Raw genomic sequence first — 27,858 nt, forward strand, 5'->3', positions numbered from 1 at the left:
ATAAAGATAAAAATAGCAATAAAGTCATCATTTGAGTTAAATTACTAATATTTAATTTGATTATTTTTGCTAAATAACATTGATGAGCAATTTTAGTCAGAATTGGGTTGGGTTGGAGGGGAGCAGGGAAGATCTACTTTAAAAACAAAAACAACAAAAACCTATCACAGCCAAGTGCTATGGCGCATACCAGTAATCCTAGCTAAGCAGCTAGGAGAATCACAGTTTGAAGCCAGCCAGGATAACAGAGTCCATTAGACTCTCATCTCCAGTTAACCACTGGAAGTAGAGCTCTGGCTCAAAGTGGTTAGAGCCTTGAGCAAAAAAGCTCAGGGACAATGCTCAGACTTGAGTTCAAACCCCACAACCAAAAAAATGAAAACTTTCACATTATTTCTGCTCATTAGATATTTTTTTCTCACTAAAATGCTTTAAAGTTAAAAATTAATAAAATAAACTTGCATGAATGTCTTTGTGAAAGATAAATAGTAATTATTTTTAATTATTAATGACCAGTTCTCTATTTTACTCTATTACTTACATTTTTTGTAATATAGTTACCAGATAATGCATATTGGCAGTTCTATTTTGCCCACTATTCTCAACATATTATGAGTAACAATTACAATAATTATGTAACAGTATTTTTAAAGTTGCTAGTCATCTTTCAGCTTTCCTTCTATCTTCCTTATTTGGGTTTTCGTTACCTTTAACTGGGGGTGTATTTAATTCCTGAGCTTCTCCCTTTTTTCTAAAAATAAACATTTTTTTAGTTGTATACTTTGCCAATAAATATAAATAATCACTTTTGGTTTTACATGTAGCTTTTGCTTATGCAGTTGTAGAATGAACAAAAACTGAATATTGTAACTAGATCTTATACTCTGTTTTTCTTACCTTTCATGTCAAAGTATTTGTTTAGGAAATGACTTAGTAAGTATTCCATATAGTATTATAATATGAAAGTCCTGCCTAGGCTACCATCAAACTACAGTCCCCTCAATCTCTGCCTCCCAAGTAGCTGGGATTAGACATTTGAGCCACTGGTTTCTGGTCCTTATTTCTAATATTGTTAAGACAAGAATACTGACATCTTTGTAGTTTCTTTTACTAGACTAAGAAAGGTAGAAGATATAAAAGGAGATTGGTCATTAGGTCATGTTGTATGCAGTTAGTGCCCAAAATTCTATAACAGCCTTAAATAAATTTAGCAATTAGGGGAGGATATATATATATATATATATGTATGTGTGTGTATATATATATATGTATGTATATATTATACACATATAGGAATGTAGTAATTTAAGATCAACTATGAAACAATATATTAAAATAAATAAGATCATATAAATTGATAGAAAGCTAATATTTCTATAATCTGTAAGTATAAAAAGAAAAATGTCACAAAGTAAATTTATTGTAGCTCTGTCGAGTTGATTCTTTTTTATTATTTTATTTTTTCAGTTGTGGGCCTTGAACTCTGGGCTTGGACATTGTCCCTGAACTCTTCAGTTCAAGGCTAGTGCTCTACCAGTTTGAGCCACAGTGCTACTTCCTGTTTTCTAGTGGTTAATTGAAGATAATCAATTAGACTTTTGTGTCCAGGCTAGCTTTGAACCTTGATCCTTAGATCTCAGCCTCCTGGATTTTTTTTTTAAATTAAAGGTGTTTAATCCTATTGTCAGAGTCATCCAATGCCTTTCTTTCTCCTTTGGTTCTTTTTTCTCCAACCTCAGATAGGTCTGATTGTCTTTGACAAGGACAACTGAAACTTGTCCTTGGCAATCATTGGTCTGCTTTCCTTTCTTGGAATAGAGGGATTTTTTTTTTCTGCTTTTCATGACAAAGCAGAAAAGTGTTAAAGAGAATCACTGTGGCTCAAGGAGTAGGGCAGTAGCTTTGAGCTGAAGAGCTCAAGGACAGCACCCAGGCCCAGAATTCAACTCCCACAACAGACCAAAAAAAAAAAAAAAAAAAAAAAGTGAGGCACCCCAGGCCAGGAGTTTGATCTAGTGGTAGAGTGCTTGCCTAACATGCATGAAGATCCAGGTTCGATTCCTACGCACCCCCATTCATAGAAAAAGCCAGAAATAGTGTTGTGATTCGAAGTGGTAAAGCTCTAGCCTAAGAAAGTCCAAGAACAGTGTTCAGGCCCTGAGTTCAAGCCCTGTGACTGGCAAAAAAAAAAAAAAAGAAGTGAGGCACTCCTGAATGGAGCAGAAATTTATGCACTTGGGTAGGGCTTTGTTGACTGGTACTTTGTTTCAAGGTACATCAACTTGGCTTGCCCTGAAGACTTCCTAACTGTCATTCATTATCTGTGGGTACTTTTGTCACTAAACATGAGTAAATGGACAGTAATGTGTTCCAACAAACTTTATATAAAAAAAAGTGGGGGCTGAATGTGATCTTCAAGCTATATGGTTTTCATAGAAGTAAATGAGAAAAATATATGGAGAAGACAAAGAGTGGGAAAAGTTAAATAGTATAAGGAAGAAAAGGATGCTGGGGTTGGAGTATGGTTTTTTTGGTCGTTGTTGTTGTTTTTTGCCAGTCCTGGGCTCGAACTCAGGGCCTAAGCACTGTCCTTGAACTTTCTCAAGGCCAGCACTCTACCACTTGAGATATTGCACCACTTCTGGCCTTTTCTGTGTTGTTTGTGGTACTAAGGAATTGAACAAAGGGCTTTGTACTGGATAGACAAGCACTCTGCCACTAGGCCAAGCTCCTAGCCCTGGGCTACCATTTTAGTGAGTGTTAGTGGTAGGGCCAGGAGTTTGGCCTAGTGGTAGTATTCTTGCCTAGCATGCATGAAGACTCAGATTCAATTCTTCGGTACTATATACATAGAAAAGCCAGAAGTGATGCTGTAGCTCAAGTGGTAGAGTGCTAGCCTTGAAGAAAAAAAACCCAAGGATAGTGCTCAGGCCCTGAGTTGAATCCCCAGGACTGGCCAAAAAAAAAAAAAAGAAAGGAAGGAAGGAAGGAAGGAAGAAAGAAAAAGAAAGAAAGAAAGAAAGAAAGAAAGAAAGAAAGAAAAAAAAAAAAAAGGTTAGTGGTCAAGCTGAAAGAACTAAACCATACCAGACACTAATATACACTAATATATATGAGGTGTGTAGTGGAGAATAGTTCATAAGCGAAGCCAAAAAAGAAAAAAAAAAGGTGTACTTTCTTTTTCCCTCTGTGTCTCTTCTCTCTCCCTCTCCCTGTTTTTCTTCTTTCCCTCTCTCTCCTTTTCATCTATCTCCTTCCCATCTCTTTCCTCTCTTGTCATCATTCTCCCTCCTCTCCCAGCTTAGATTCCTTCTGTTTTTATGCACTCAGGTTTTCTCTATGAAGCTGAACCATAGCCACCTCTAGCATTACAGTTTCTAACCCAAGAGAAAAAAACATTTTTTTCAGGGCTGGGAGTTTGGCCTAGTGGTAGTGTGCTTGCCTAGCATGCTTGAAGGCCCTGGCTCGATTCCTCCATACCATATACATAGAAAAAAGCTGGAAGTGGTGCTGTGGCTCAAGTGGTAGAGCACCAGCCTTGAGAAAAAGTCCAAGAACAGTGCTCAGGCCCTGAGTTCAAGCCCCATGAATGCCCCCCCCCAAAAAAAAATTCTCACCATTGCTAATAGAATGATCCTTGGAAAAGTTTCCAGCTGACTTAACTTGAAACATGTATACATTGGCTAGTCTTTGACCTAGGAATAAGGAATTATAATTAACTCAGCCCACATTATAAACTCTACTTTCTTCAGAAGAGTAGTTTCAGTTCCCAAAAAGGAGGTGACGAGTGAATCATACAGGACAGAAAAAAAAAATAGACATAATAACAAAATAAATCTTTAGGTAAGAGTTAATAAAATGGTTACAAGTTCAGAAACCAGAATATAAATTGTGGCTCCTCTGATTATAACTTAGTCTCCTCATGTATAATATGATAGATTAATAAAGTAGTACTTTCTTCATTAACGTTATATATTAATTTAGTTAACAGATTCAGGAAATTAGAAATATACTTGACACAGTGTATTCACAGTAAGTGATAACTGCCATTGTCATCATGGTGATATAAAAAGTTTAACTGCTGGACACTGGTGGCTCATGCATATAATCCTAGCTACTCAGGAGGCTGAGATCTGAGGATCAAAGTTTGAATCCAGCCCAGGCAAGAAAGTCTGTGAGACTCTTATCTCCAATAAACTACTCAAAAAAGACTACAAGTGATGTTGTGGCTGTGTGTGTGTGTGTGTGTGTGTGTGTGTGTGTGTGTGTGTGTGTGTGTGTGTGAGTCCTGGGCCTGAGCACTGTCCTTGGACTTTCTCAAGGCTAGAGCTCTATCACTTGAGCCACAGCCCCACTTCTGGCTTTTTCCAATTTATGTGGTACCGAGGAATCAAACCTAGGTCTTCATGCATGCTAGGCAAGCACTCTACCACTAGGCCAAACTCCCAGGCCAATGCTGTGGCTTTTGAGCACAAAGAAGCGCAGGCTCTGAGTTCAAGCCCCACAACCTTCAAAAAAGAAAAAATGACCAGGCACGTTGGCTCACGCCTGTAATCCTAGCTACTCAGGAGGCTGAGATCTGAGGATCCTTGTTCAAAGCCAGCCCGAGCACTTAAAACCTAAAGACCATGAGACTTTTATATCCAGTTAATCACTTGAAAATAAGAAATAGAGCTGTGGCTGAAGGGGTAGGGCAGCTGCATTCAGCAGAAGAGCTCATATACGGAACCTAGGCCCAGAGTTCAAGCCCCATGGACCTAAAAAAAAAAAAAAAAGATAAATCATGATCACATTTAGGAATGTAACTTTGATTTGATAGTCCCTTTTTAATCAGTACAATTCACTCAAGAAAACCATGTAATCATCTCAAAGGGAACAGAAAAAGCATTTAACAAAATTTAGTACATATTTATAATGATAAGGATATCATTCATTCAACACTATTTTGAAGGCCCTAGCTTGCCAACACACCCAGCCCATTTCACAACTTTTGGCAATGATAATTATTCCTTTCTTGAAGCTCTTGGTTTCTAGAATATCTTTCTTTCTTTTTTTCTTTCTCTCTTCCTTTCTTCCTTTCTCTCTTTCTCTCTTTCTTTCTTTCTTCTTTGTCAATCATGAGGCTTGAATTCTGTACCTGGGCACTGTCCCTGAGCTCTTCAGTTCAGGGGTATTGCTCTACCACTTGAGCCACAGAGCCACTTCTGTTTTCAGCCATTTCAGTTTTCTGGCAATTAATTGGAGATAAGAGTTTCAAGGACTTTTTATGCTTGGTCTAGCTTTGACCCTTGATCCTGAGATCTCAGCATCCTGAGGTAGATAGGATTACAGGTGTGAGCCACTGGTGCCCAGCTAATGTCTGTTTTTCTAAGTGACCTTTACTAGCTACTTTAGTTCTTTTCATCCTTTCATTCTCAAGAGTTCTGTCCTTGCATGTCTTAGGCTTGCTTTGCACAATAGCAAAATACCTTTACTTTTATGATTGTAATTGATGGCAGCTTAGCCCAAAACTTCACTCCGATTTTCTTGTGAGCTGTAGATTATTATTTTTCCGCTGCCATCTTGTTGTTTTTAGCCATCTCCATTGCCTTTCCCAGCAACTCTAGCTTTCTTAGCACAGTTGTTCAACATATTGATCCTGAAGCCTGCATCCATGAATTTGACTGACTTTACCATTCAATAGCTATGTGTTTGGCAAATTACTTATCCTCCCTCTGCTTCAATTTCATCATCTCCTCAAAAGGGGAAGGAGAAGAAGGGGTAATAGTGCCTACTACTGTTACCTAATTTCTTGTGCTTGTTTGATGGATAGTGCCTGATACCCAGGGAGTACCACATATCAGAACTGCTGCTATTTTTTTTTTTTTTGGCCAGTCCTGGAGTTTGAACTCAGGGCCTGGTCACTGTCTTTGGACACTTTTTGCTCAAGGCTAGCACTCTGCTTTTTCTGGGTTCCAGGGAATCGAACCCAGGTGCTTTTTGCATGCTAGGTGAGCATGCTACTACTAGGCCACATTCCCAGTCCCACTACTGGTGCTATTCTTAATTGTTCTGTCTCCCCAAGAACTTTTCCTGTCCTTCATCTCATCTATGCATGTTCTGTCAGCTACTACCTATTCTGAGTTAGAAACCCCAGCCCCAGTTATATCTGATTTGTACTTTCTCTTTTGCATCCCAAATGGCTCCTACTTGCATTGATTTGTAGCTGACTCTTCTTTTACTTAGGAGAATGCAAATGTTTTCTGAAGGTTCTGTTTTCGTTTCTATTTTCTTTCTTTGTTTCTGTCTGTCTGGTCTGTCTCCCTCCCTCCCTTTCTTCCTTCCTGTCTGTTTTTCTCTCACTTGGTCTAGGCCTTCTTGAACCTGACCTGTCTTGCCAGCTTCATCTCTTTCTCCATTTCCCCATCTTTAACTTTCTCCAGTTTTGCTTTCTAGTCCATGAAGACTTTCTGTGGACTTTCTATAGACTTTCACCTTTCTGAATTGCTACTTTTTCTACCACCACCACCCCGCTTTACTTTTCTAATTAACAACCCCCTAATCTCCAAGGTCACAGTGAAGCTAGATTTCCTTTGTGGAATGTACCGACCCTTCCTCTGTGCCCCCATAGCACTCTCTTCAGACTCAAGCATTCTGATTTCAGTATTGCAGATATTGCTTTTTCTTATCCTGTTAGACTCTTTGGGGGCCAAGCAACCATGTTCCTCTCATCATTTTCCATTAGCTTCTCAACTCTGAATATAATAAAGCCCAGGGCTTTTGATGTGCCATGAGCAGCCCTTTGCAGTCTGTCTTCAAACCGTCTACATTCTGGTCTCATCTCCTGCCACCATCTGTGCACCCTCAACTGCAGTCATTTGCACCAGCTTGTGATCTTCTCAGCATGTCCCAGTTTGTACTGACCACACATGTTCTGTTTACATGCTTATTTCTCTTGTAAAATGCTGCCTCTTGGCAGAGACTTTCTCTTTTTTTGTTTTCTTTTTATGTGATACTGAGGTTTAAAGTCAGAGCATTACACTTGCTAAGCTAGCACTGTACCACTTGAGCCATGTCTCCAGCCCTGCTTTTTGTTGGCTATTTTGGAGATAGAGTCTAGAGAAGTTTTCTATCTTGGCTGGCCTTGAGATGCAATCCTCCAGATATCAGCCTTACAAGTAGCTAGGATTGTAGGCATGAGCCACTGCCATCCTGCTAGGGACTGTTTTCTTCAGTTTAGCATACCCTTTGTAGTAGATTTTTAAGATATATGTGATATTTCAGATACTACTAATGTAACAGTCCTCTCTATTAAATAGAATAATATAGCAGTCTCCTGTGTTTTGATTCATTATTACCAAAAGAATATTTTGGGGGGAGAAAGGAGAAGAGACAGAGACAGAGAGCACTAACTGAGTCCCTTATTTCTTCTGCCCTGGTTCTCTTCTTTTCCCTCCTTCCTCAAAGAACAGTGGTTGCCCTAAATGTAGAGCTATTAATTTATAATCATTACTTATTTTTGTAGTATTAAGGACTGAACCCAGGGCTTCACACATACTAGGCAAGAACTCCACCACTTGAACCACCCCAGCATTTTATATTTTGTATTTTACCTGGACTGCCCTTGTACTCATGGTCCACCTGCCTCTGTCTCAAAAATAGCTGGGATGATGTATTACCACATCTCGTTCAGATGTTTTATAAAATAGATGTAATATTATTTTAATAGCATCATATAAATATTAGCACTATGTTCATATGCTATAAGAATCTTTTTTTACTCAACATTTTTTTTGAGATTGAGTACATGTAGTTTTAGATACTCTAAATTGCAGTATGATATTTCATGGTCTGAATATTCCATGGTTTTGGTTGTTCAGTTTTTTCATTGGTAACCAAATTTGCAATGAACATTTTTTTTTTTAGAAATTTATTTTAAATAGGCTCACATAATTCTTTTTTTTCTTCTTCTTTTTTTTTTTTTTTTGGTGGGGAGCAGTCTTAAAGCTTGAACTCAGAGCCCGGGCAGTGTCCCTGAGCTTTTTCAAGGCCAACACCCATCCACTTGAACCACAGCACCACTTCTGGCTTTTTCTATGTCGGGTACCAAGGGCTTCATGCACGCTAGGCAAGCACTCACCACTAGGCCACGCTCCCGACTGCAATGAATATTCTTAACTCAGAGAAAAACCTTACTCTAATTTTAAAAACTATTCTGGTAAATATAACTCAACTGACTGAATAGTAAGCACAGTTGGTTGCTTCCTTATTCTTACCATCAGGCTTACCCTTTACATATAAATATCACATGTCTTTATTGCTTACAGCATAGGTACTTTGAAGACAGAGCTTCAGACATGAGTTAATTTTCTCATTCAGCAATTTGCAAGTCATGTCTTATATAAACTTAGGTCATTTCTCCTTAAAATGCCAAATGAAAGGAAAAATTAGAATGCTGCAAAAATCCCCACAAACTCTGAAAACACTTGGTATAAATCTGAGGCAAAAATCTGTTAAATTGTATGAGAATAACAACTTGGAATAATTGTCAATTCTGCTTCTCATTTATGATGGGGTGTGGCCTGGAATACCAGTGGCCTGGAATTATCTGTTGTTATACAGACCTCCTTAAAGATAGGTAGGAACAGTGTCTATAACGTCATGGGTTGTAATGCTTCAACATTTTGTTGCCCTTAATTGTTGAAATTTTCCATAAGGTTCTACTGAAATATGTCTGAATTGAGGCTCACTTCCTTGTTTGGTTTCTTACTAACAAAGAAAGCAGATTGCAAGAACTCTTTTTTAAAATAAAGTCGTCTTTTTTTTTTCTTCAAAAGAAAACAAGGTGAAATGAATTTTGCTGTGGTTCCCAGAGCTTGCTCAATAATTTTCTTTCATGGTAAAAGTGACCATAGATTCCATTGAGGAGAGGGGAGGGAAAGATAGGAAAGAACTTCCCAAATTTGGTGAACTTATAAAGAAAGCAGCCTGAAGTTTTATTTTTGTGCACTTAAGATTCACAGCTTTGCTTCTCTGTACTTCCCCCTTTTCTTCTTACTGACATCAAGAAGTTCTCTTTCCTACATACTTTCATTGTCGCCTTTTAGTGGAATCCAGTTTGTGTCTTCTAGTCCTGCTGTTTTCTGCTCTACAAATTGATTACCAAACATTGTTTAGCTTCAATTTTCATTTATCCTGGAAACTGTACTATAATTAGATTCATATTGCTTTTTTCTTTATGCATTTCAATGTGACCATTCCTTATATATAGTCCCAGTATTACTGTTTCCTTTGTGTCTCCTAAAAAATACTTTGCATATTTTAAAATACATGTCCTAAATGCAATTTACTTTTACTTAATCCTAGTACTTTGAGGAATTTATTAATGACTTTATTAATAAAGTTTATTAATTTATTAATACTAAAAAGTATGCTCAAGAGTGTTCATTGTAGGGCTGGGAGTTTGGCCTAGTGGTAAGAGTGCTTGCCTAGCATTCATGAAGAACTGGGTTCAATTCCTTGGTACCACATACATAGAAAAAGCTAGAAGTGGGGCTGTGGCTCAAGTGGGAGAGAACTAGCCTTGAGAAAGCCAAGGAAAGTGCTCAGGCCCTGAGTTCAAGCCCTAGGACTGGCCAAAAAAAAAAGTGTTCATTGTAGTGATGTTTGTAATATATAAATAACTGGAAACAAGCTGGGCACCAGTGACTCGTGCTTATAATCCTAGCTACTTAGGAGGCTGAGATCTGAGAGTTGCACTAGCCCAAAAAGGAAAATCTGTGAGACTAATCTCCAATAAAATACAAAAAAAAAAAAAAGCCAGAATTTGTGCTGTAATTCAAATGGTAGAGCACCAGCCTTGAGAACAGTCTCAGAGACAGTGCAGGCCCCAAGTTCAAGGCCCATGACTAACAACAACAGGCTCAGGATCAAGGTTTAAAACCAGCCCAGGCAGAAAAGTTTGTAGAACTCATCCTCCATTAGCCAGCAAAATGCCAGAAGTGAAGGTATGGTTCAAATTGTACAGTACCAATCTTGAGCAAAACAGACAAGTGAAACTGCTAGGCCCTCGGAAACCCAGTATCAACACAAAAATAAATAAATCCTTTAAAATAAAAAAGACTATGGGTCCTACCTCAAATTTATATGGGAAGTACATGAAATCAGGATTGCCTTTATTTTTAACCCAAGAATTAATTCTCTATTCATTAGATACAGTGGAGCTCTAATTCTGTATTATACTCAGAAAAAAGAAGCATTTAGTTCTCTTAATATAATTCTATTTCTCTTATTTTTTGCAGTTTGTTTTCTTTGCTATCTAAAAAACACAACAAAGTTCTGGAACAAGCTACCCAATCCTTGAGAAGTTCACTAAGTTCAAATGATGTTCCTCTACCAGATTATGTAAGTAGTTGCCTTATCTATAAAAGGTTTTTCATTTATTGTGAAATTTTTAAATAGCAATTTCTCTCTCTTCTGAAAATTTATGCTCTTAGAGACCACTCATATTCAAATAAAGGAATGAGGTCTTAAACAGAGGGAAAACCCATTTAAGGATTTTCAGATGGTTGGAGATAATCAACCCCGCACCAGTGATCGTTAATAATTACAGATTCTATTATCCAGTCTAGAAACCCACTCTATGTTAAACACAATAATGAAAGAATGGTTATAGAAAGTATAGGGCTGGGAGTTTGGCCTAGTGGTAGAGTGCTTGCCTAGCATGCACGGAGACCCGAGTTCAATCCCATAGTACCACATACTTAGAAAAAGCCAGAAGTGGTGCTGAGGCTCAAGTGGTAGAGTTCTAGCCTTGAGAAAAATCCAAGGACAGTGCTCAGGCCCTGAGCCTAAGCCCAGGACTGGCAAAAAAAAAAAAAAAAGAAAAAAAAAAAAAAGTATAAACAAAGGTTTCTGTCTGATTTTCTGGATTTCAGAAAATTTACAGAAAATTAGAACTTGGTATTAAGAAGCCACTGGTTTCAGGCATATGCTATTATTAAGAGCCCTATCATTTCTGATCACTGTCCATTTTGCTTATGCTTAATTCTTCTGCTGATTTCTACTGGCCACATTTCTCTTATTTGCTCACTTGGATACAAGATAGCAACTTAGACACTTTATATTCTTCTACTACTGGTAACATCCTTGTGAATTTAATGGCTTTAGCAAAGTGATTTAATATTCCAGGTCCCAATTCTTAGTTCCTAGGAAGGAGAATCTAATTGGCTCTTTTCTCATCAGTGACAGAACAGAAGTAATATGTTGTCTTTGTTCTATCCACTTTAAAGATAAAGAGCTTATCACCACCTGGCCTTGGAGAATGCCCAGACACAATGTAACAGAGCAGCACAGTCATAAGCCATGTACTGTGATAGGAAGAAAATATTATGAGTCCCTTTAGAGAAGTGCCACTATCTTGACATTTCTTGAGTTTTAGAACATAGATGGAGATGCTACAAATTATCAAGTTATAAACCATAAAAGTTCTTTCAGTTCTGATAAGGACCTCCTTCAATTGCCAGACAATTTGGCAGATTGATATTTTAAAACTTTATTAGAGAGTTGTTAAATTCTGAGTTTGAAGTGGCAATGCATGCCAGACAGCTAAAGAGTTGTTTTGCATGTATTCTGTGGTTTGTTTTATTTCTAAATGGTTGTTCTGATATGGGACTATGAGAACAGCACCCAAACCGGATATCAGTCACTGATAAACAAAGATAGCTATGAACAACCACAACCTGACGGGTGACATTTTTCTTCTCTTTCATCTATCATGTGTGCGTGTGTCCATGTATGTGTCCATGCACACATCTCCACAGACTTATTTTATCTGTCATCCCATTCATATATGTAGTTTATATCCTCCAAAATATAGGATATTCTTGCTAAATTTAATATTTCAAGCATATTTAAAATTAGCTGAACAGCTAACTTACTTTTCTTCTTGCCTTGATTTATGATAAGAAAAAATACTTTTTTCTGATATTTCCTCATATAGGGCCAGGATAGTACTACAGAATTATGTTTATAAGAATTGAAGTGGGCTGGGGAGTTTGGCCTAGTGGTAGAAAGCTTGCCTAGCATGCATGAAGGCACAGGTTCAATTCCTTGGTACCACATACCTAGAAAAAAGCCGGCAGTGGTGCTGAGGCTCAGGTGATAGAGCTCTGGCCTTGAGAAAGTCCAAGGACAGTGCTCAGGCCCTGAGCTCAAGCCTAGGACTGGCAAAAAAAATAAAAAAAGAATTGAACTAACTCGTCTGTGTGTGCTTTATTATTTTTACATAATTATTTGATTGGTGCATTCATCTTGTCATTTACTCTTTAAAATATATTGAATTTATGTAGCTCTTAAGTTGACTTGCTGCACTTCCTCTTAATTGGAGATCCGTAAGATTGATATTTCAGATTAAATAAGTCATATTGAATCATAGCTGCCAATCATGGAAGTGACTATGCAGTGATGGGACAGAATTTATAACAGACATTTGAATTCTGTTGTTGGACTTTACAGATTATATAGTCACTGATTTCTTTGTGAAATTTTTACACAGTAAAAATGAATTTCTTAAAGCATCTGCTTCCAAAGCGTGCTGGGAAAATGCTGTTTAGAATCTGTCACTGACAGTCTTTAACATTTGTGTAAGAGACTTTGCAAATCACAACATTTTAAAAATAGTCTTGCTGCTTTTCCTCAAAGTTAACTGCAGATAAATGGTTTGCACCAATTCGATGGCAATGGTAACTGAATGATTCCCTCTACCTCAGATCTGAAAGGTGGTTATAGAAAGCAAGAACCTTTAAAATAAGCACTGCAATGTGTCTTTCTGTTCATGCTAACTTGTTGCTGTGTTTGCTCAAAGCCCTGTATTTGATTGACATTTTTAAACCATTCTCATCACTCCCTTTTCAATTAATCATTTACCAGGAAAATTCTTGTTCCTCCTTGTTTTATTTTTCAGAATCCTTATCTGTCAACATCCATATAAAATTCTGTGACCTACCTTAATGTACTATGTTGTCTCTCATCTCCTTTGCTGTCCCTTGGTTATCTCATATTGGTATAGTATCTCACTTTGTTATCTGATATATTGAATTTATTTATATTTGGATATTTGAAATTTGATAGGGAAGGGGGGAAAACCAAGATGGGTGGGGGGTGTGGGGGGGAGGGAAATGGGTACCAAGACATGTGAAAGGGTATCAATGTATGTGAATTAATTCACCTTCTATCTGGCAAATATCATGTAACCCTTTTACTAATTACAATAAAAAATAAAAAAGGAAAAAAATAAAATAAAAATAAAAAAAAGAAAGACAAAAAAAAAAAATTCTGTGACCTAGAACACTTGTTTATAAAAGATGGACAAGAAAAAGGTCTTGAGGCAGCAGTGGAGTCCCAGATATATTTTGCAATACCAAGATTGAATAAACCATACAACAAAGAGTAAATAAGTACTTCAAAGGATATGTTTTTCTTCTAACTTTAGGACAGTGTATACTCTAGTTCTACCTAGAGATTTCTAAGTTTATTAAGAAATGGTTAGCCATGTACCTGTGGCTCATGCCTGTAATCTACTACTCAAGAGGCTAAGAGCTGAGGATTTCAGTTCAAAGCCAGCCCTGGCAAGAAAGTCCATGAGATTCTTATCTCCAATTAGTTTCCAAGCCAGAAATGGAGCTGTAGGCTCAACTGCTCAGAGACAGCAAGCACAGTGCTCCCAGCCCATATAGATATAGAGTCCAAGGCTTCTTAGCCTTTTTTACTTTTTCTGTAATGATTGTATATGAGTTTGTCCAAAGGCTGCATAGGAGAGTAATAGTTAAGACTCTGCCAGCTAGTAGAAGATGAACATAGATAACCTTGTGTTTTGGATTTTTTCTTAGTTTTTTTTTTTTTAGCTAGTTGTGGGACTTGAAGTCAGGGCCTGAGCACTGTCCTGGGACTTTTTCTCAAGGCCTGAGCTCTACTACTTGAGCCACAGCACCACTTCCAGCTTTTTTCTATGTAGTACCAAGGAATCGAACCTGGGCCTTCATGCATGCTAGGCAAGCACTCTACCATTAGGCCACACTCCTGGCCCCTTAGTTTTAATTTCTAATATACTATGTACCAATACGTGTACTCCATATGAAAATAGCTTTTTGAGAGTATCACTGATTTTAAGAGTATAAAGATGTAAGGGCCGGGAGTTTGGCCTAGTGGTACAGTGCTTGCCTAGCAAGCATGAAGACCCAGGTTCGATTCCTCGGTACCACATACATAGCAAAAAGCCAGAAGTGGTGCTGTGGCTCAAGTGGTAGAGCCCTAGCCCTGAGAAAATCCAGGGACAGTGCTCAGGCCCTGAGCTCAAGCCCAGGACTGGCAAAAAAAAAAAAAAAAAAAGTATAAAGATGTCTTGAGGCCGGGAGTTTGGCCTAGTGGTTAAAGTGCTTGCCTAGCATGCATGAAGACCCAGGTTCGATTCCTCGGTACCACATACATAGAAAAAAGCCGGAAGTGGTGCTGAGGCTCAAGTGGTAGAGCTCTAGCCTTGAGAAAGTCCAAGGACAGTGCTCAGACCCTGAGCTCAAGCCCAGGACTGGCAAAAAAAAAAAAAAAAAAAAGATGTCTTGAGGCCAAAGTTTTTTGTAGTTATTTATTTATTTATTTAATGCTTGTCTGAGGCTTGAACTCAGGGCCTGAACACTGTCCTTGAGCTTTTGCAAGGCTAGCCCTCTACCACTTGAGCCACAGCATCACTTCTGGCTTTTTCTGTGTATGTGGTACCGAGGAATCAAACCCAGGGCTTTGTGTATACTAGGCAAGCACTCTACCACTAAGCCTCATTCCTGGCCTTGAGACCAAAGTTTTTGAGTGCCATAGGAATACTTGATCTATTACATACACAAATATATTATACTGTCTTATATTCTGTAACTATTGTTCTTCCAGTAGAACTGATTGCACTTTAAATATATAAAGATTTTTATATTCTAGTCTAAAAGATTAGAATACATATTAATTGATGAGGATGAAGCCCAGCTCATCAGGTTGGCACTCTTTGGAAGTATCCTAAATAGAACAAAGGCTTAGACCTCGGTCATACCTATGTAATATGCAATTAGGACTGTGCTACCATTTTCTAACCAAAGATTTGTTTCTAATATATACTGGAAATGGGTGACTTTTCTGATAACTTATTAATTTTCCTTATTACTTCCTACATAATTTGTATGTCAAAATGATTCTTTCATATTGAAGGTAACTATAGCATTTTTTCCTGTTGGTTTGGTACAAATAGAACAGATTGCTTAACTTCTTGATATGATTTGAAAGTTTGCTCAGATTCTAACTTTCTAAATAATAAAATTATTCTATATTAAATTTATCATTATATATGAAATACTAACATGCTGCTAATCTTTGAGCTTATCATATGTCTCATCTTTTGAATTCATAGCTGTTACTGATTATCTTTTATGCCTTTTTGGAAACTTTTATAATTAGTTTCTTCAGAAATGAGAAAATTTAATGTTATAAATTTATAACTTCAGATTTATTTTTCATTTGTTCCTCTGTTTTTTTACACTCTATTTCCTGGGCTTCCTGTTACTGTTTTGGTTTTTTTGTTTCTTAGTTTGGGGGCTTGGACTGACTCCAAATCATAATACTTAGATCTCAGCCTCCTGAGTAGCAAGGATTATGGAAGTACACCACTAGCACCCAACAATGTTTACTTTTTAACTTATGACTGAGCTAGGGTAGAAAACATTCAGGAACCATGGGAACAATTACCTTAGAAATATTGGCATACTCAAAAAATGTGAAATTATGGCATTATTAGAACAGTTTCTTTTAGATGTTTTGAAACAGACCTGTGGTTATTGGGTTTACATGCACTATTCTAAAGATGGTGTTATTAGTTAAAATATAATTTAAATTTCTGTAAGACAGTATTTGGAAAGTAGAAGAAGTATTGTGTCAGTCTTCTTTGAAAGGAGTTGAAATTTGAGCTAGGTAATATTTTAATATTTGTTTGTTTAATTGCATGCTTGCTTGCTTACTTATTTTGGAAATAGCGTCTTACTATGTTGCCCAGACTGGCCTGGAACTTGTAATCTTACTGCCTCAGCCTCCTGAGTACTGAGATAACAGACATGTACTACTATACCTAGCTTGGATAGTACTTGTTTTTATTGTCAGTTGTAGAACTTGAACTCTGGGCCTGTGCACTGTCCCCTGAGCTCTTCAGTTCAAGGCTACCCACCCTATCCCTTGAACCACAGTACCATTTCCTGGGTAGTAATTTTTTAAGGAGAGCTTAGGGCAAGAAAACATACCAGCAATTAATGTTCCTTGAACAAGAACATAGATGTGAAAGAAGAAAATTTAAAAAACAAAAAACAAAACAGTGCTTCCTTCCACTGGATGTTTTGTATGCTACATTATACAGGTGCTTATGAATGATATACGACACCTCAGACCTGACTGTAAGACATAAAACAATACAACTTCCAGAAGAAAATAGAAGCACATGTTTATGAGTTTGAAGTAAGCAAAGACTTCTTAGAAACACCAAAAGCAACACAACAAAAAAGGAAAACAAAGTCAGTAACTCATGGCTCATGCCTGTAATCCTAGCTACTCAGCAAGTTGAGATGTAAGGATCACAGCTCAAAGCCAGCCTGGGCAGGAAACTTTGTGAGACTGTTATCTCTAATTAACCACTAGAAAACTGTAAGTGGAGCGGTGGCTCAAACTGGTAGAGCACTATCCTTGAGCATAAGAACTTAAGAGCACCACCCAGACCCTGAGTTCAAGCCCCGTGACTGACAAAAAAAAAAAATGGACTTCATCAAATTTTAAAACTTTTGTTTCAAAGGACATAATTAAGAAAGTGAAAAGATAGTCCACAAAATGGAAGAAGATATTTACACATCATATGTCTAGTAAATACTGGTCTCTAGAATATGTGAAAAATATAGACAATCCAGTTTAAAAATGGGGAAATAGGGCCGGGAGTTTGGGCTAGTGGTAGAGTGCTTGCCTAGCATGCATGAAGACCCGGGTTCGATTCCTCGGTACCACATACATAGAAAAAAAGCCAGAAGTGGTGCTGAGGCTCAAGTGGTAGAGCCTCTAGCCTTGAGGAAAGCCCAAGGCCAGTACTCAGGCTCTGAGCTCAAGCCCAGGACTGGCCCAAAAAAAAAAAAAAATGGGGAAATAGCCAGGTGCTAGTAGCTCATACCTGTAATCCTAGCTACTCAGGAGGCTGAGATCTAAGGATCACTGTTCGAAGCCAGCCTGGGCAGGAAAAATCTATGAGACGCTTCTCTCCAGTTAACCACTAGAAAACTGGAAGTGGCTCTGTGGCTCAAAGGGGTAGAGCACTAGTCTTGAACCAAAGAGCTCAGGGACAATGTCCAAGCCCAGAGTTCAAGCTCCATGACCAACAAACAAAGGGAAAATATGCTGGGGTCTGCCCATATTCCTAGCTACTCAGAAGGCTGAAGTCTGAGGAACCAGGGTTAGAATCCAGCCCAGGCTGGCCAGCACTCCTCTAAAGTTCAGGTAAATCAGACTGACTGAATGTTCATCTGCATATTTTCCAATTCCCTTGTATGTAGCAGAGGGCTGTAAAACTAACAGTAGCTGAGAATCACAGGAGGAAGTGATGTTACCACAGTGCCAGTTTCCACATCTCTCTTCCTTCATTATCACCAGTAGAAGTAGGCCCTAGAGGATGGAGTTTCTGGATCCCTGAATCATCTTGTGGAAGATCAACTAAGCACCTTGTTGTACTCTGATGCTATTAAGTGATAAAAGCTTTTGTTGCATTTTGCTGAAAATAGCTTATAAGCATGTCAAAAAATGGTGAACATCATTAGTCATTAGGGAAATGCAAATCAAAGTCACAATGAGATACCACTTTATAGTTAGAATCAAAACAGCAGCTAATAAGTGTTGGCAAAGATGTGGAGAAATTAAAATTATGTACTGCTTTTGGGAATGCACAGTAGTTCAGCCAGTTTGGAAAACAATTTACATTTCCTCAAAAGATTAAATGTAAAATTACCACATGACCCAGCAATTCTATTCCTAGATTTTAATGCAGATGAATTTAATACATATGCACATAAGTGTGTGTGTGTGTATACATATTCGTATGTATACATAAGCCAAAAATAAAAATAACCCAAGTATCTATGAGCTAATAAGTAAAAAAATAAAGTGTATCATTATTAAACAATTAAAAAACACAACTCTAGGGGCCAGGAGTTTGGCCTACTGGGAGAGTGTTTGCCTAGCATGCACAAAGACCCAGATTAGATTCCTCGGTACCATATACATAGAAAAAAACTGGAAGTGGTGCTGAAGCTTAAGTGGTAGAGCTCTAGCCTTGAGAAAGTCCAAGGACAGTGCTCAGGCCCTGAGCTCAAGCCCAGGACTGGCAAAACACACACACACACACACACACACACACACACACACACACACACACACATACACACACACACTAGTGTGTTCTTTGACTTGAAAAAAACTCAAAAACATTGTACTGAGGAACAGAAGCTGGTAACACGATGTCATATTGCATGATTCAGTTAACATGAATGCCCAGAATAGGTAGATATCGTGTAGGTAGACAGTGGAGACCTAAAGTTAAGGTGCGAGGCAGAATGGAATGTGACTACTAATGACTACAAATGTCATTTGGGGGGTAGGATTGTGAAAATGTTTCCAAATGACATTGTAGTGATGGCTGCACAATTCTGTGATTGTGCTTTTAAAAAGTTGAATTGTGCACTTTAAATTGATTATGTAATTATGTCATATGTGAATTATATTTCAACAAAGTCATTTCCAAGTAGTACTTGGAAGAGTGGAAAATAAAAGACCTTGGCAGATGTAGTTCTAGATAGATATCTACTTAACTAGATTATGGCAAAAGATGAATGTAGAAAAAGAAATCATATACTTTGAGCTGAGCTGGTGGTACGTACCTGGGACTTATGCCTATGATCCTAGTAAGATGTTGATGAGTTCTGAATCAAATCCAGGAAGAAAAAAAGTTGAGGTGTAGTCATGGCTCAAGTAGTAGAGTACCAACTATCAATGAAAAGGCCCTGAGTTCAAGACCTAGTACTGGCACAAAGAGTGTAAGAGAGCAGAGAGAGAAATTTTAAACTTTGAAAAACTTTTTTGAAAATACTTTCAAGGAGGCAAAATATGTTTCTTAAGCAGTGGTTTAGAAACTGCTACGTGCTTAGATAGAAACGCAGTTACACCAAGGAGTATCTATTTCTCAGCCTTGTTTAGAAATGAAAAATGGAAACAAGCAAAATATCCATCAATAAGGGACTGATTAAAGTATAAACATATCCAATGTGGTATTCATCATCTGTTTTTTAAAATGGCTTCAATTCATATGCAAGGTATCCATGTTATATAAGTCAGTTAAAAAACATTTCATAGTATGTTAGGTTGCACATATGTTCATGTTTGAATATCTGCATTAAAATTTCCTGGAACAATGCATGAAAAATTATTAAATAATAGATATCTCTAGGGGAGTCAGGCAAAAAGAAAGGATCACACATATCCTTTTTATTCTGCATTATTGTTTATAGGCATAAATCTTGGCATTTTTGTCAAGTATACATTTCATTCTGCCTTCCTTCTTCTCTTTCTCCCCTTTTTCCCCTTTCCTTTTTTCTGATAATTTGGCTTACCATTCTTTTTTTTTTTTTTTTTTTTTTGGTCAGTTATGGGACTTGAACTCTGGGCCTCGGCATTGTCCCTGAGCTCTTTAGCTCTTGAGCCATAGCACCACTTTCCAGTTTTCTGGTGGTTTATTGGAGATAAGAGTCTCACTGACTTTTCTGCCCTGGCTAGATTTGAACCTTGATCCTCAGATCTCAGCCTCCTGAGTAGGTAGGACTACAGACATAAACTACCCCACCCTGATGGTTTACAGTTCTTTAAAAGAATTTCTGTTATACCCTACTCAGTTTCCCCTTTTATTAATACCTTATATGAGCATGTAACATTCATCAAAACTAAGAAATTAACTTTGGTGAAATACTGTTGTCTAAAATACACATCTCTTCTGAATTTTATCAATTTGAGGAGCAGAGGTTAGTCTTGAGGCTTCAACTCAAGGCATGCAAATACTTTACTGCAGAGCCACACCACCATCCCTTTTTTTCCACTGTTTATGTTGAGGTGGAGTCTCTTTTTATCAGGGTACATGACTGTGCTACAATCCTGTTTTATACTTCCAGCTGTAGCTAAGCTGATAGGAGCATGCCACAATACCTAGCTTCTGTGGAAATGGAGTTGTGTGATTTTTTTTTTTTGCCCTGTCCGGTCTCTTAAACTAGGATGGCAGGCAAATGTCACTACACCCATCTATTTGTTGAAAATGAAGATTCTCTCAGACATTTTACCCTGGCTAGTCTTGAGCTAGAATATTCCAGATTTCCACCTCTCTACCTGCTAGAATTTACAGGCACGATCTACCTTGACCAGCCTTGATTTTAACAAGCTTACCATTAAGTCCTTCATTGTTTCCTGGGATGCAACATAGGATCCCACATCCTATTTTCTTATCTTTTCTCCTTGTCTTAACTTTCATGTCCTACTTTGTAAGGACTACTAGTTAGTTATTTGTAGAGTATCCCCCATTTGCATGTGGCTTATATAGTTTTTGTTTTGTTTTTTTCATTATTAGATTAATGCTATGCCTTCTTAGGTAAGATTATGATGGAGGTAATATACCTTCTTTATATGTCATATCAAAGAATACACAATACTAGCATAGATAACAAGCATGTTAACCTTGATCACTTAACTAAGGTGATATCTATGAAGGATTTCCTTTTTTATAGCTAAACAGTATTCCACCATTATATATAATTAAGTTGTTTCCAGGGCTTGGTTATTGAAAATAATGCAGTGAATATGCAGGTACAGATAACATTTTGAGATACTGATTTCATTCCTTATGGATATATGATTTAAGAAAATTATATTTGATATGTTATATATAAATATGTATTCAGTGTTGGATCATATTATAGTTCCATTTTAATATGTTAGGGAACATCATAGTGTTTTCCTTAATGACTGTACCAATAAATTGTTTTAAAATTCACATTGTCTCAAGCACGTGCATACTCACCTCCTCCTCCACGACTTTTTCTTAATTAGAAAAACAGACCTGACTTTACTGAAGACTGATTCCCATGGTTATGCTGTAACTTAGCTAGGATCTAGAATGATTCTGGGGACATTATGTTGGAGGACTTTGGTTGGTTTTTGTTTTTGTTGTTGTTGTTGTTTAATCCTTTATTCTTAAAAAAGCACCTTGTAGTTTACTTTAATTGAGGGGAAAATGTTGTCTTGTCTTTATTTTTAGACAGGAAATTTTTCCTGTCTGTTCTTGAGGAGTTAAGGTAGGATATTCTCTTTTTTTTTAATTTATTTTTTACTATCGTAGTGATGTATAAAGGGGTTGCAGTTACATCCATAAGTAGTGGGTATGTTACTACTTGTTTTTCTCCCACTTTCCCTTTCCCTACCTCTCCCAAGTTGTAACGTTCATTTCCAACATACTGTCTTGTGAATGTCGCTGTTACACTGGTTCATCCTTTGTCCTTTGACTCATCAGAATAAGATTTTTTTTTTTTTTTTTTTTTTTTTGCCAGTCCTGGGCTTGGGCTCAGGGCCTGAGCACTGTCCTTGGACTTTCTCAAGGCTAGAGCTCTACCACTTGAGCCACAGCACCACCTCCAGCTTTTTTTTTTTTTCCATATATGTAGTACCAAGGAATCGAACCTGGGTCTTGATGCATCCTAGGCAAGCACTCTACCACTAAGCCAAACTCCTGACCCCTAGGATATTCTTTATAAGAAAATATTAAAATATTCAAGTAACTTTAATATTCCTTCTCTGGCTTATGAAAAAAAAGAAGTAGGTTGTGTTTGCACTGAAATCTGGCACAGATTAATTAATTTCTGAGTAAAGTTAAAAGAATACAGAGGAATAAGCCATGCATATTAAATTCAGTAGTAATGTACAGTGGACTTTTAGAAAGTAGTGATCATGCTTTCTTCTTTCCTTCCTTTACATTCTAATAAAAAAAAAATCATGCTACTGCTGAACAGAGCTGATACAAAAACACCTTTCCCTGAGGTATCTGCAAGTTTCCTTTTGTTTAACAAATCCTTATTTTAATTCTGTTTGCTTCCATCTTGATTTTTTTTTCTTTTCTTTCTCCTTTTCTGCCTCAGTTTGTACTTCCTAATAGGAAGAAAAGAAGTCTACTATTTGGAGTTTCTTTGATTTATCCTTGATTTACATGGCAAATAGAAAGCAGCTGTCTATTTAAGCATCTAATTCTTGAAACCATAGTCCCCTCCAGCGTCATCTGGAAATAATGTAGCTTGTAAAACAAAGCTAAGAAGAAAAGGCAATGTTTGTTTTATGTGGGATGAATGATTTCTGTTGGGGTCCTTTAATTCAGCTATTATGAGGGTTATTAAAAAGCAGTATTACAAAAGAGGCTTAAATGAAAAGAATTTTTAAGCTGGTATCTTATTATTACAGTTGATTATAGTCAAAGCTACAAATGTTTTATAAATGGCACTTTATTTTAGTTTCTCCAAATAAGACCAAAAAAACCCAGTAATCTGACTCATTGTATAAATGGAAAGTCAATCCTTTCCTTGATTGATTTAATTTCTAAAAACAAATTGTATTGGAGAATTCAGGATTTTTTTTCTGGAAACTTCATGAATTTCTGGAAAATTCTTAAGAGAAGGGTCCTTACAGAAATACTTAAAGATCACCTTTTAGAACCACAGGGAATGAATATGAAAATAATTAAAGTTTATCTAGACTTACAATAGATAAAGTTAAGCCTTACATTATTTCTTAATTTATTCATGAATTGAGTTTCTGAGATAACAACTCAGAGATCTTGGTAATAAGAAATGGTATGCTGTGGAAAGTAGAAAAGTAAACTGACTTTTTTTCTTGACAGTTGGCTCCATGATTAAAGTATATTAGGTTTTTTCTGATGTATTCATTAATATAACGAAACAGCTATTTTTAAATAGTTGATATTTAGAAACTAAGCCTTCAATACTTAAATTTCTTGGAATCCTAAAATAAAATTACTTAGTATGATTGTTTAATAATCAGTACACTAGGCAAATTTGATCATTTTCACAAATTGAATCATCTGTATCTCTCTTCATCTGTGTGTATTTTGCTTAAGGCCATAAGGTGTTCATTGTGTTGTTCAGTAATGTGTCCTGTTTCCTTTACTGTTCAGTATGCTCTCAGGAAACCTACATTCCAAGGCAGTGAAATATATAGTCATCGCATACATGGTTAATGAATTAAAGAATGAATAAAATGTAAGATAAAATAAAACAGGATAAAAAATGAAAAAATAGCAATGTAAAGATGGTTGTCTTTAAAGTAAATGTCTAATTTAGAAGATGACAGCAGAGGCCAAAAAGGGAGAGACATTAAAGATACATACTAACATAAGATAGATGAGAGATACTGTGACTGAAAATTAAATTGAACCATGTTTATAGTCAGTTTGAACAAATGGCTATTGAAAAGTGACACTGAAATTTTGAATTAAGCAGCTTATGAATTAGAAAACCTGAGTTCCATATTTGAGGTATCTTCAATTTACCTTAAACGTTGGCAACTTATGTAGCCATTAGGACTCTTCATTATCTTGCCTTTAAGATGAGTGGAAAAGCTGGGCATTACTCACCTGTGATAGCAGCACTAAGGAGGCTGAAACAAGAGGATTGAGATTTCTGGATAAGATTAGGTCATATAACTAGACCCTGTCTCTTTGTGTGGCATCTTTGCTTTTAGTATTCTCTGATTCTGTCATTTCCAGAGGGTTACATTGGATATATAGAAATGGATTACAAATAATTATTTCAAGTCAGATTGCTTACAAGTGGGAGAAGAGTTAAATAGCTAATTTCAGTATCATTTATAGCAAGGAACTAGTAAAAAAATTGAATATTGATATAAGACTCTCTAGGGAGAATTAAATTCTATAAGTAGAGTTTTTCTATTAATTGACAAATTAATGGACTCCCCAGTGACTGTTTCATACCTGTATCTATCATGCCTTGATCTTAATCATCCTCCCTTCTACTCTTACTTGCCCTCCACTCAGTGCCCTCCTCCACTCCACTATTCCCTCCTCTTCCCCTGTAGTTCTTTCATTTTCAAGTCACTCTTTTTCTTGTTTTAGTTCTCACATAAGAGGGAAGACATGTGACACATATCTGTGTCTGGCTTATTTCTCTGAAGATCATATCCAGTTGTATCAATTCTTCTGTAAATGACAATTTCATTCTTCTTCATGACTTTATCCTACTTCTCAATTCTTGTTTCTATTTTCTGGACTATTAGAATTCGATTCATGATTTTTTTTCCTGGACTTGGAACTTGAACTCTACCTGGCTGTCCATGAGCTTTTTCTGCAAAGCTAGCACCCTACCACTTGAGTCACAGTTCCATTTATAGAGGTTTTTTGGTGAGTAAATGGAGATAAAAGTCTCATGGATTTTTCTGCCCAGGCTGTCTTTGAACTAATACTCAGATCTCAGCCTCTTGAAAAGATAAGATTACAGATATGAGCCACTAGTACCTAGCAGGAAATTATTGCATCTACTGATATGCTGAAGAGTTTCCTCTGTTTTCTGTCAGTAATTTGGGTTTTACATTAATAAGGTCTTTGATCCATTTTGAATTATAGATACAGTCCTCTTCAATACCTTCTTTTCCCAGCATCCTTTGTTGTCTTTTCTTCAATGTATGTTGTAGTCATCTATGTCAAGAATCATGTTTTTATTTCTGAATCCTCTATTCTGTTGATCTATGTGTCTGTTGGGGTTTTGTTGTAGTTTTTTTGTTTTGTTTTGTCTTGCCACTATCATATGTTTCTTTTTTTTTTTTTTAAAGAATGTTAATGCTTTAATATCCACTTGGTTTTTTTTTTTTTGTTTTTTTTTTTTGCAGTCCTGGGCTTGAGCTCAGGGCCTGAGCACTGTCCTTGGACTTTCTCAAGGCTAGAGCTCTACCACTTGAGCATCAGCACCATTTCTGGCTTTTCTTCTATGTATGTAGTACTGAGGAATCGAACCCAGGTCTTTGTGCATGCTAGGCAAGCACTCTACCACTAGGCCAAACTCCCAGCCCCACTATCATATGTTTTTGTTACTATGGCTCTTTGTAGTGTATTTTCATGTATTATGATACATCCCACATTGATCTTTTTTTTTTTTTTTTTTTTTTGGTCGTGGGGCTTGAACTCTGGCCCTGGGCGCTATCTCAGAGCTCTTTAGATCAAGACTACAGCCCTATCCCTTGAGCCAGGCACCACTTCCCCACATTGATCTTTTTGCTCAGGAGTTTTCTGACTGTTTAGAATCTTTTGTGTTTCCACATCAATTTTAAGAATTTATTTCTAGCTTGTGAAAATTGTATTTTGATGGGGATAGCACTGAAATCTGTAGATTACCTCTAGTAATAAAGCGTAAATATCAATTCATATTTTAATTATGAATTCCATAGCCCATGAACATTGGAGGTCTTCCCATTGTATAATGTCTTCTTCAATTTCTTTTTTAGTATTTTATCATTTTCATTGTAGAAGTCTTTTATCTTTTTGATTAGGTTTATTCCTAGGTTTTTTGGTTTTATTTTTTAGGTTTTTTTTGTGAATAGAGTTTTTTTTCTTGATTTCTTTCTCAGCAAGTTTAGTGTTGATGAAGAGCTGCATTCTGTTTTGTATTTTTTTGCATCATGCTACTTTGCTCAGTTTATCAGTTTCTAAAGTCTTTTTAAGTCTTCTGAATATAGATTCATATCATCTGTGGACTAGGATAATTTATCTTCCCCCTTATCTACATCTTTTTTATTTCTTCCTCTTACCTGATTACTCTGGTTAAAATTGCAAGTACTATATTAAGTATAGTGAAAGTGGACACCCATGTCTTATTCCTAACTTTAGAAGAAAAACTTTCAGCTTTACCCCATTCAGTATGATATTGACTGTGGGTTTGTTGTATACAGTCCTTATTGGGTTAAGCTAAGATTCTTCTGACTAATTTATTAAGTCCTTAATCATGAAGGGATCAAACAGATTTATCTTAACCTAAAGGTCTATCAATGATAGCCGGTTAAATGAACTTTGGTACTTTCACACAGACTGTGCAGGTATAAAAATGAATGAAAATTAACTCTCAAAATTCTAGGGCCTAAGCAAAGAGCACAGTGGCTCATGCCTTTAATCCTAGCTACTCAGGAGGCTGAGATCTGAGGATCAAGGTTTAAAGCCAGCCTGGGCACTAAAAAAAGTGACCTGAGACTCTTATCTCCAATTAACCTCTAGAAAATGGGAAGTAGGGCTTGGCTCAAAGGTAGGGTGGTAGCCTTGAGCTGAAAAGCTCAGGGACAGTGCCGAGACCAAGTTCAAGCCCCACAACTCACAAAAAAAAAAAAAAAGTTCTAGGGCCTGGGAATATGACCTAGTGGTAGAGTGCCATACCTCTCAAAGTTCTAGAGCCCAGGAATGTGACCTAGTGGTAGAGTGCTTGCCTAGCATGCAAGAAGCCCTTGGTACACATATACTGAAAAATCCAGAAGTGGTGCGTGGCTCAAGGGTAGAATGCTAGCCTTGAGAAAGCTCAATAACAGTGCCTAGGCCCTGAGTTTTTTGCCACAGGACTGGCAAAAAAGAAAAAAAATTCTATAAGCTACTACATGTTATACTCAGGTTGATAATTGTTATTTGTATTTGGAAAGCAAACCAAAAATAAACTACGAATTTTTTTTAACAACTTACTCTACAGAGTCAAGGAATATGGTCAAAGTGACAGAAATGAAACGAGAATTCTTCTTTTCTTTCTTTTGTTTTTTGTCAGTCATGGGGCTAGAACTCTGGGCCTAGATGTTGCCCCTGAGCTCTTCAGCTCAAAGCTAGTACTCTACCACTTGAACCACTGTGGTGCTTCTTTTGATGGTTAATTGGAGATAAGAGTCTTGGACTTTGGGGGCAGGCTTTACTCTGAGACCTTCAGATCTCAGCTCCTGAGTAGATAGAATCACAGGCATGAGCCTCCAGTGCCTGGCTTTTTTCTTTGATTTTTTTTTTGTTCTGTTATATAACTTAAAACCTACATAAGTAGTTTACATGATTAATAAAGCAGAATATAAAAGAGCAATCCCTAAATTTAAAAAAACTTCAAAATGAACACACACACACACACACACACACACACGCACACACACACATACATATGGATACATATACATAGTACATAAAGAGACATCTAAGTAACTTTTTATTCTTAGGGAGCTATACTTAACATAAGTGAAAGAACATCAAACATTTTATTAAAGAGACTTGTGTTGAAACTTTGGTATTGTTATTTCAAGATGCATGTGTTTATAATGTGAAATAAAGCAAATGAGTAATTGCGAAATATTCTAATTTTGTTTCCTCCATTGTCTTTGGGAACCTGAATTCTTGGCATGAGAACATTATGTGAGGTTGTAAAATAAAAACCAATTGAGTAAAAAAACACTGATCTTTAATTTGAATAGGAAGTATCACTATGGAATCATAGTGATACTTAATTTCTTAGTATCTATAGCTAGGTCTACTCATTCTGTTTCTGTTCTTTGAACTCACATAATAGTGACCAGACATAAAATAGCATTGAGCATACCAAGAAACCAGCTTTCCACTAGCAGAAACAAAGATTATCTAACCTTCAACATAAGTTAGTAATGCCAAGATGAGAACTAGTAGATAAAATATAGAAGTATTACAGTTAGTAA

At 36.8% G+C, this 27,858-nt stretch overlaps 1 protein-coding gene across 3 annotated transcripts in view; it reads left to right on the forward strand.

The window, feature by feature from the left end:
- Dym (dymeclin) overlaps positions 1-27,858 on the forward strand; it is a 253,030-nt gene that overhangs the window by 160,047 nt on the left and 65,125 nt on the right. For all 3 annotated transcript variants that reach the window (XM_090353126.1, XM_090353124.1, XM_090353125.1), the window contains one exon: positions 10,281-10,383. In XM_090353126.1, the coding sequence (XP_090209252.1) occupies positions 10,281-10,383 (103 nt within the window). The remainder of the gene's footprint in view (positions 1-10,280; positions 10,384-27,858) is intronic.

The sequence above is a fragment of the Megascapheus bottae genome, chromosome 19 (genome assembly GCF_031878675.1).
Source record: "Megascapheus bottae isolate mThoBot1 chromosome 19, mThoBot2.hap1, whole genome shotgun sequence".
NCBI classification, from domain to species: Eukaryota; Metazoa; Chordata; class Mammalia; order Rodentia; family Geomyidae; genus Megascapheus; species Megascapheus bottae.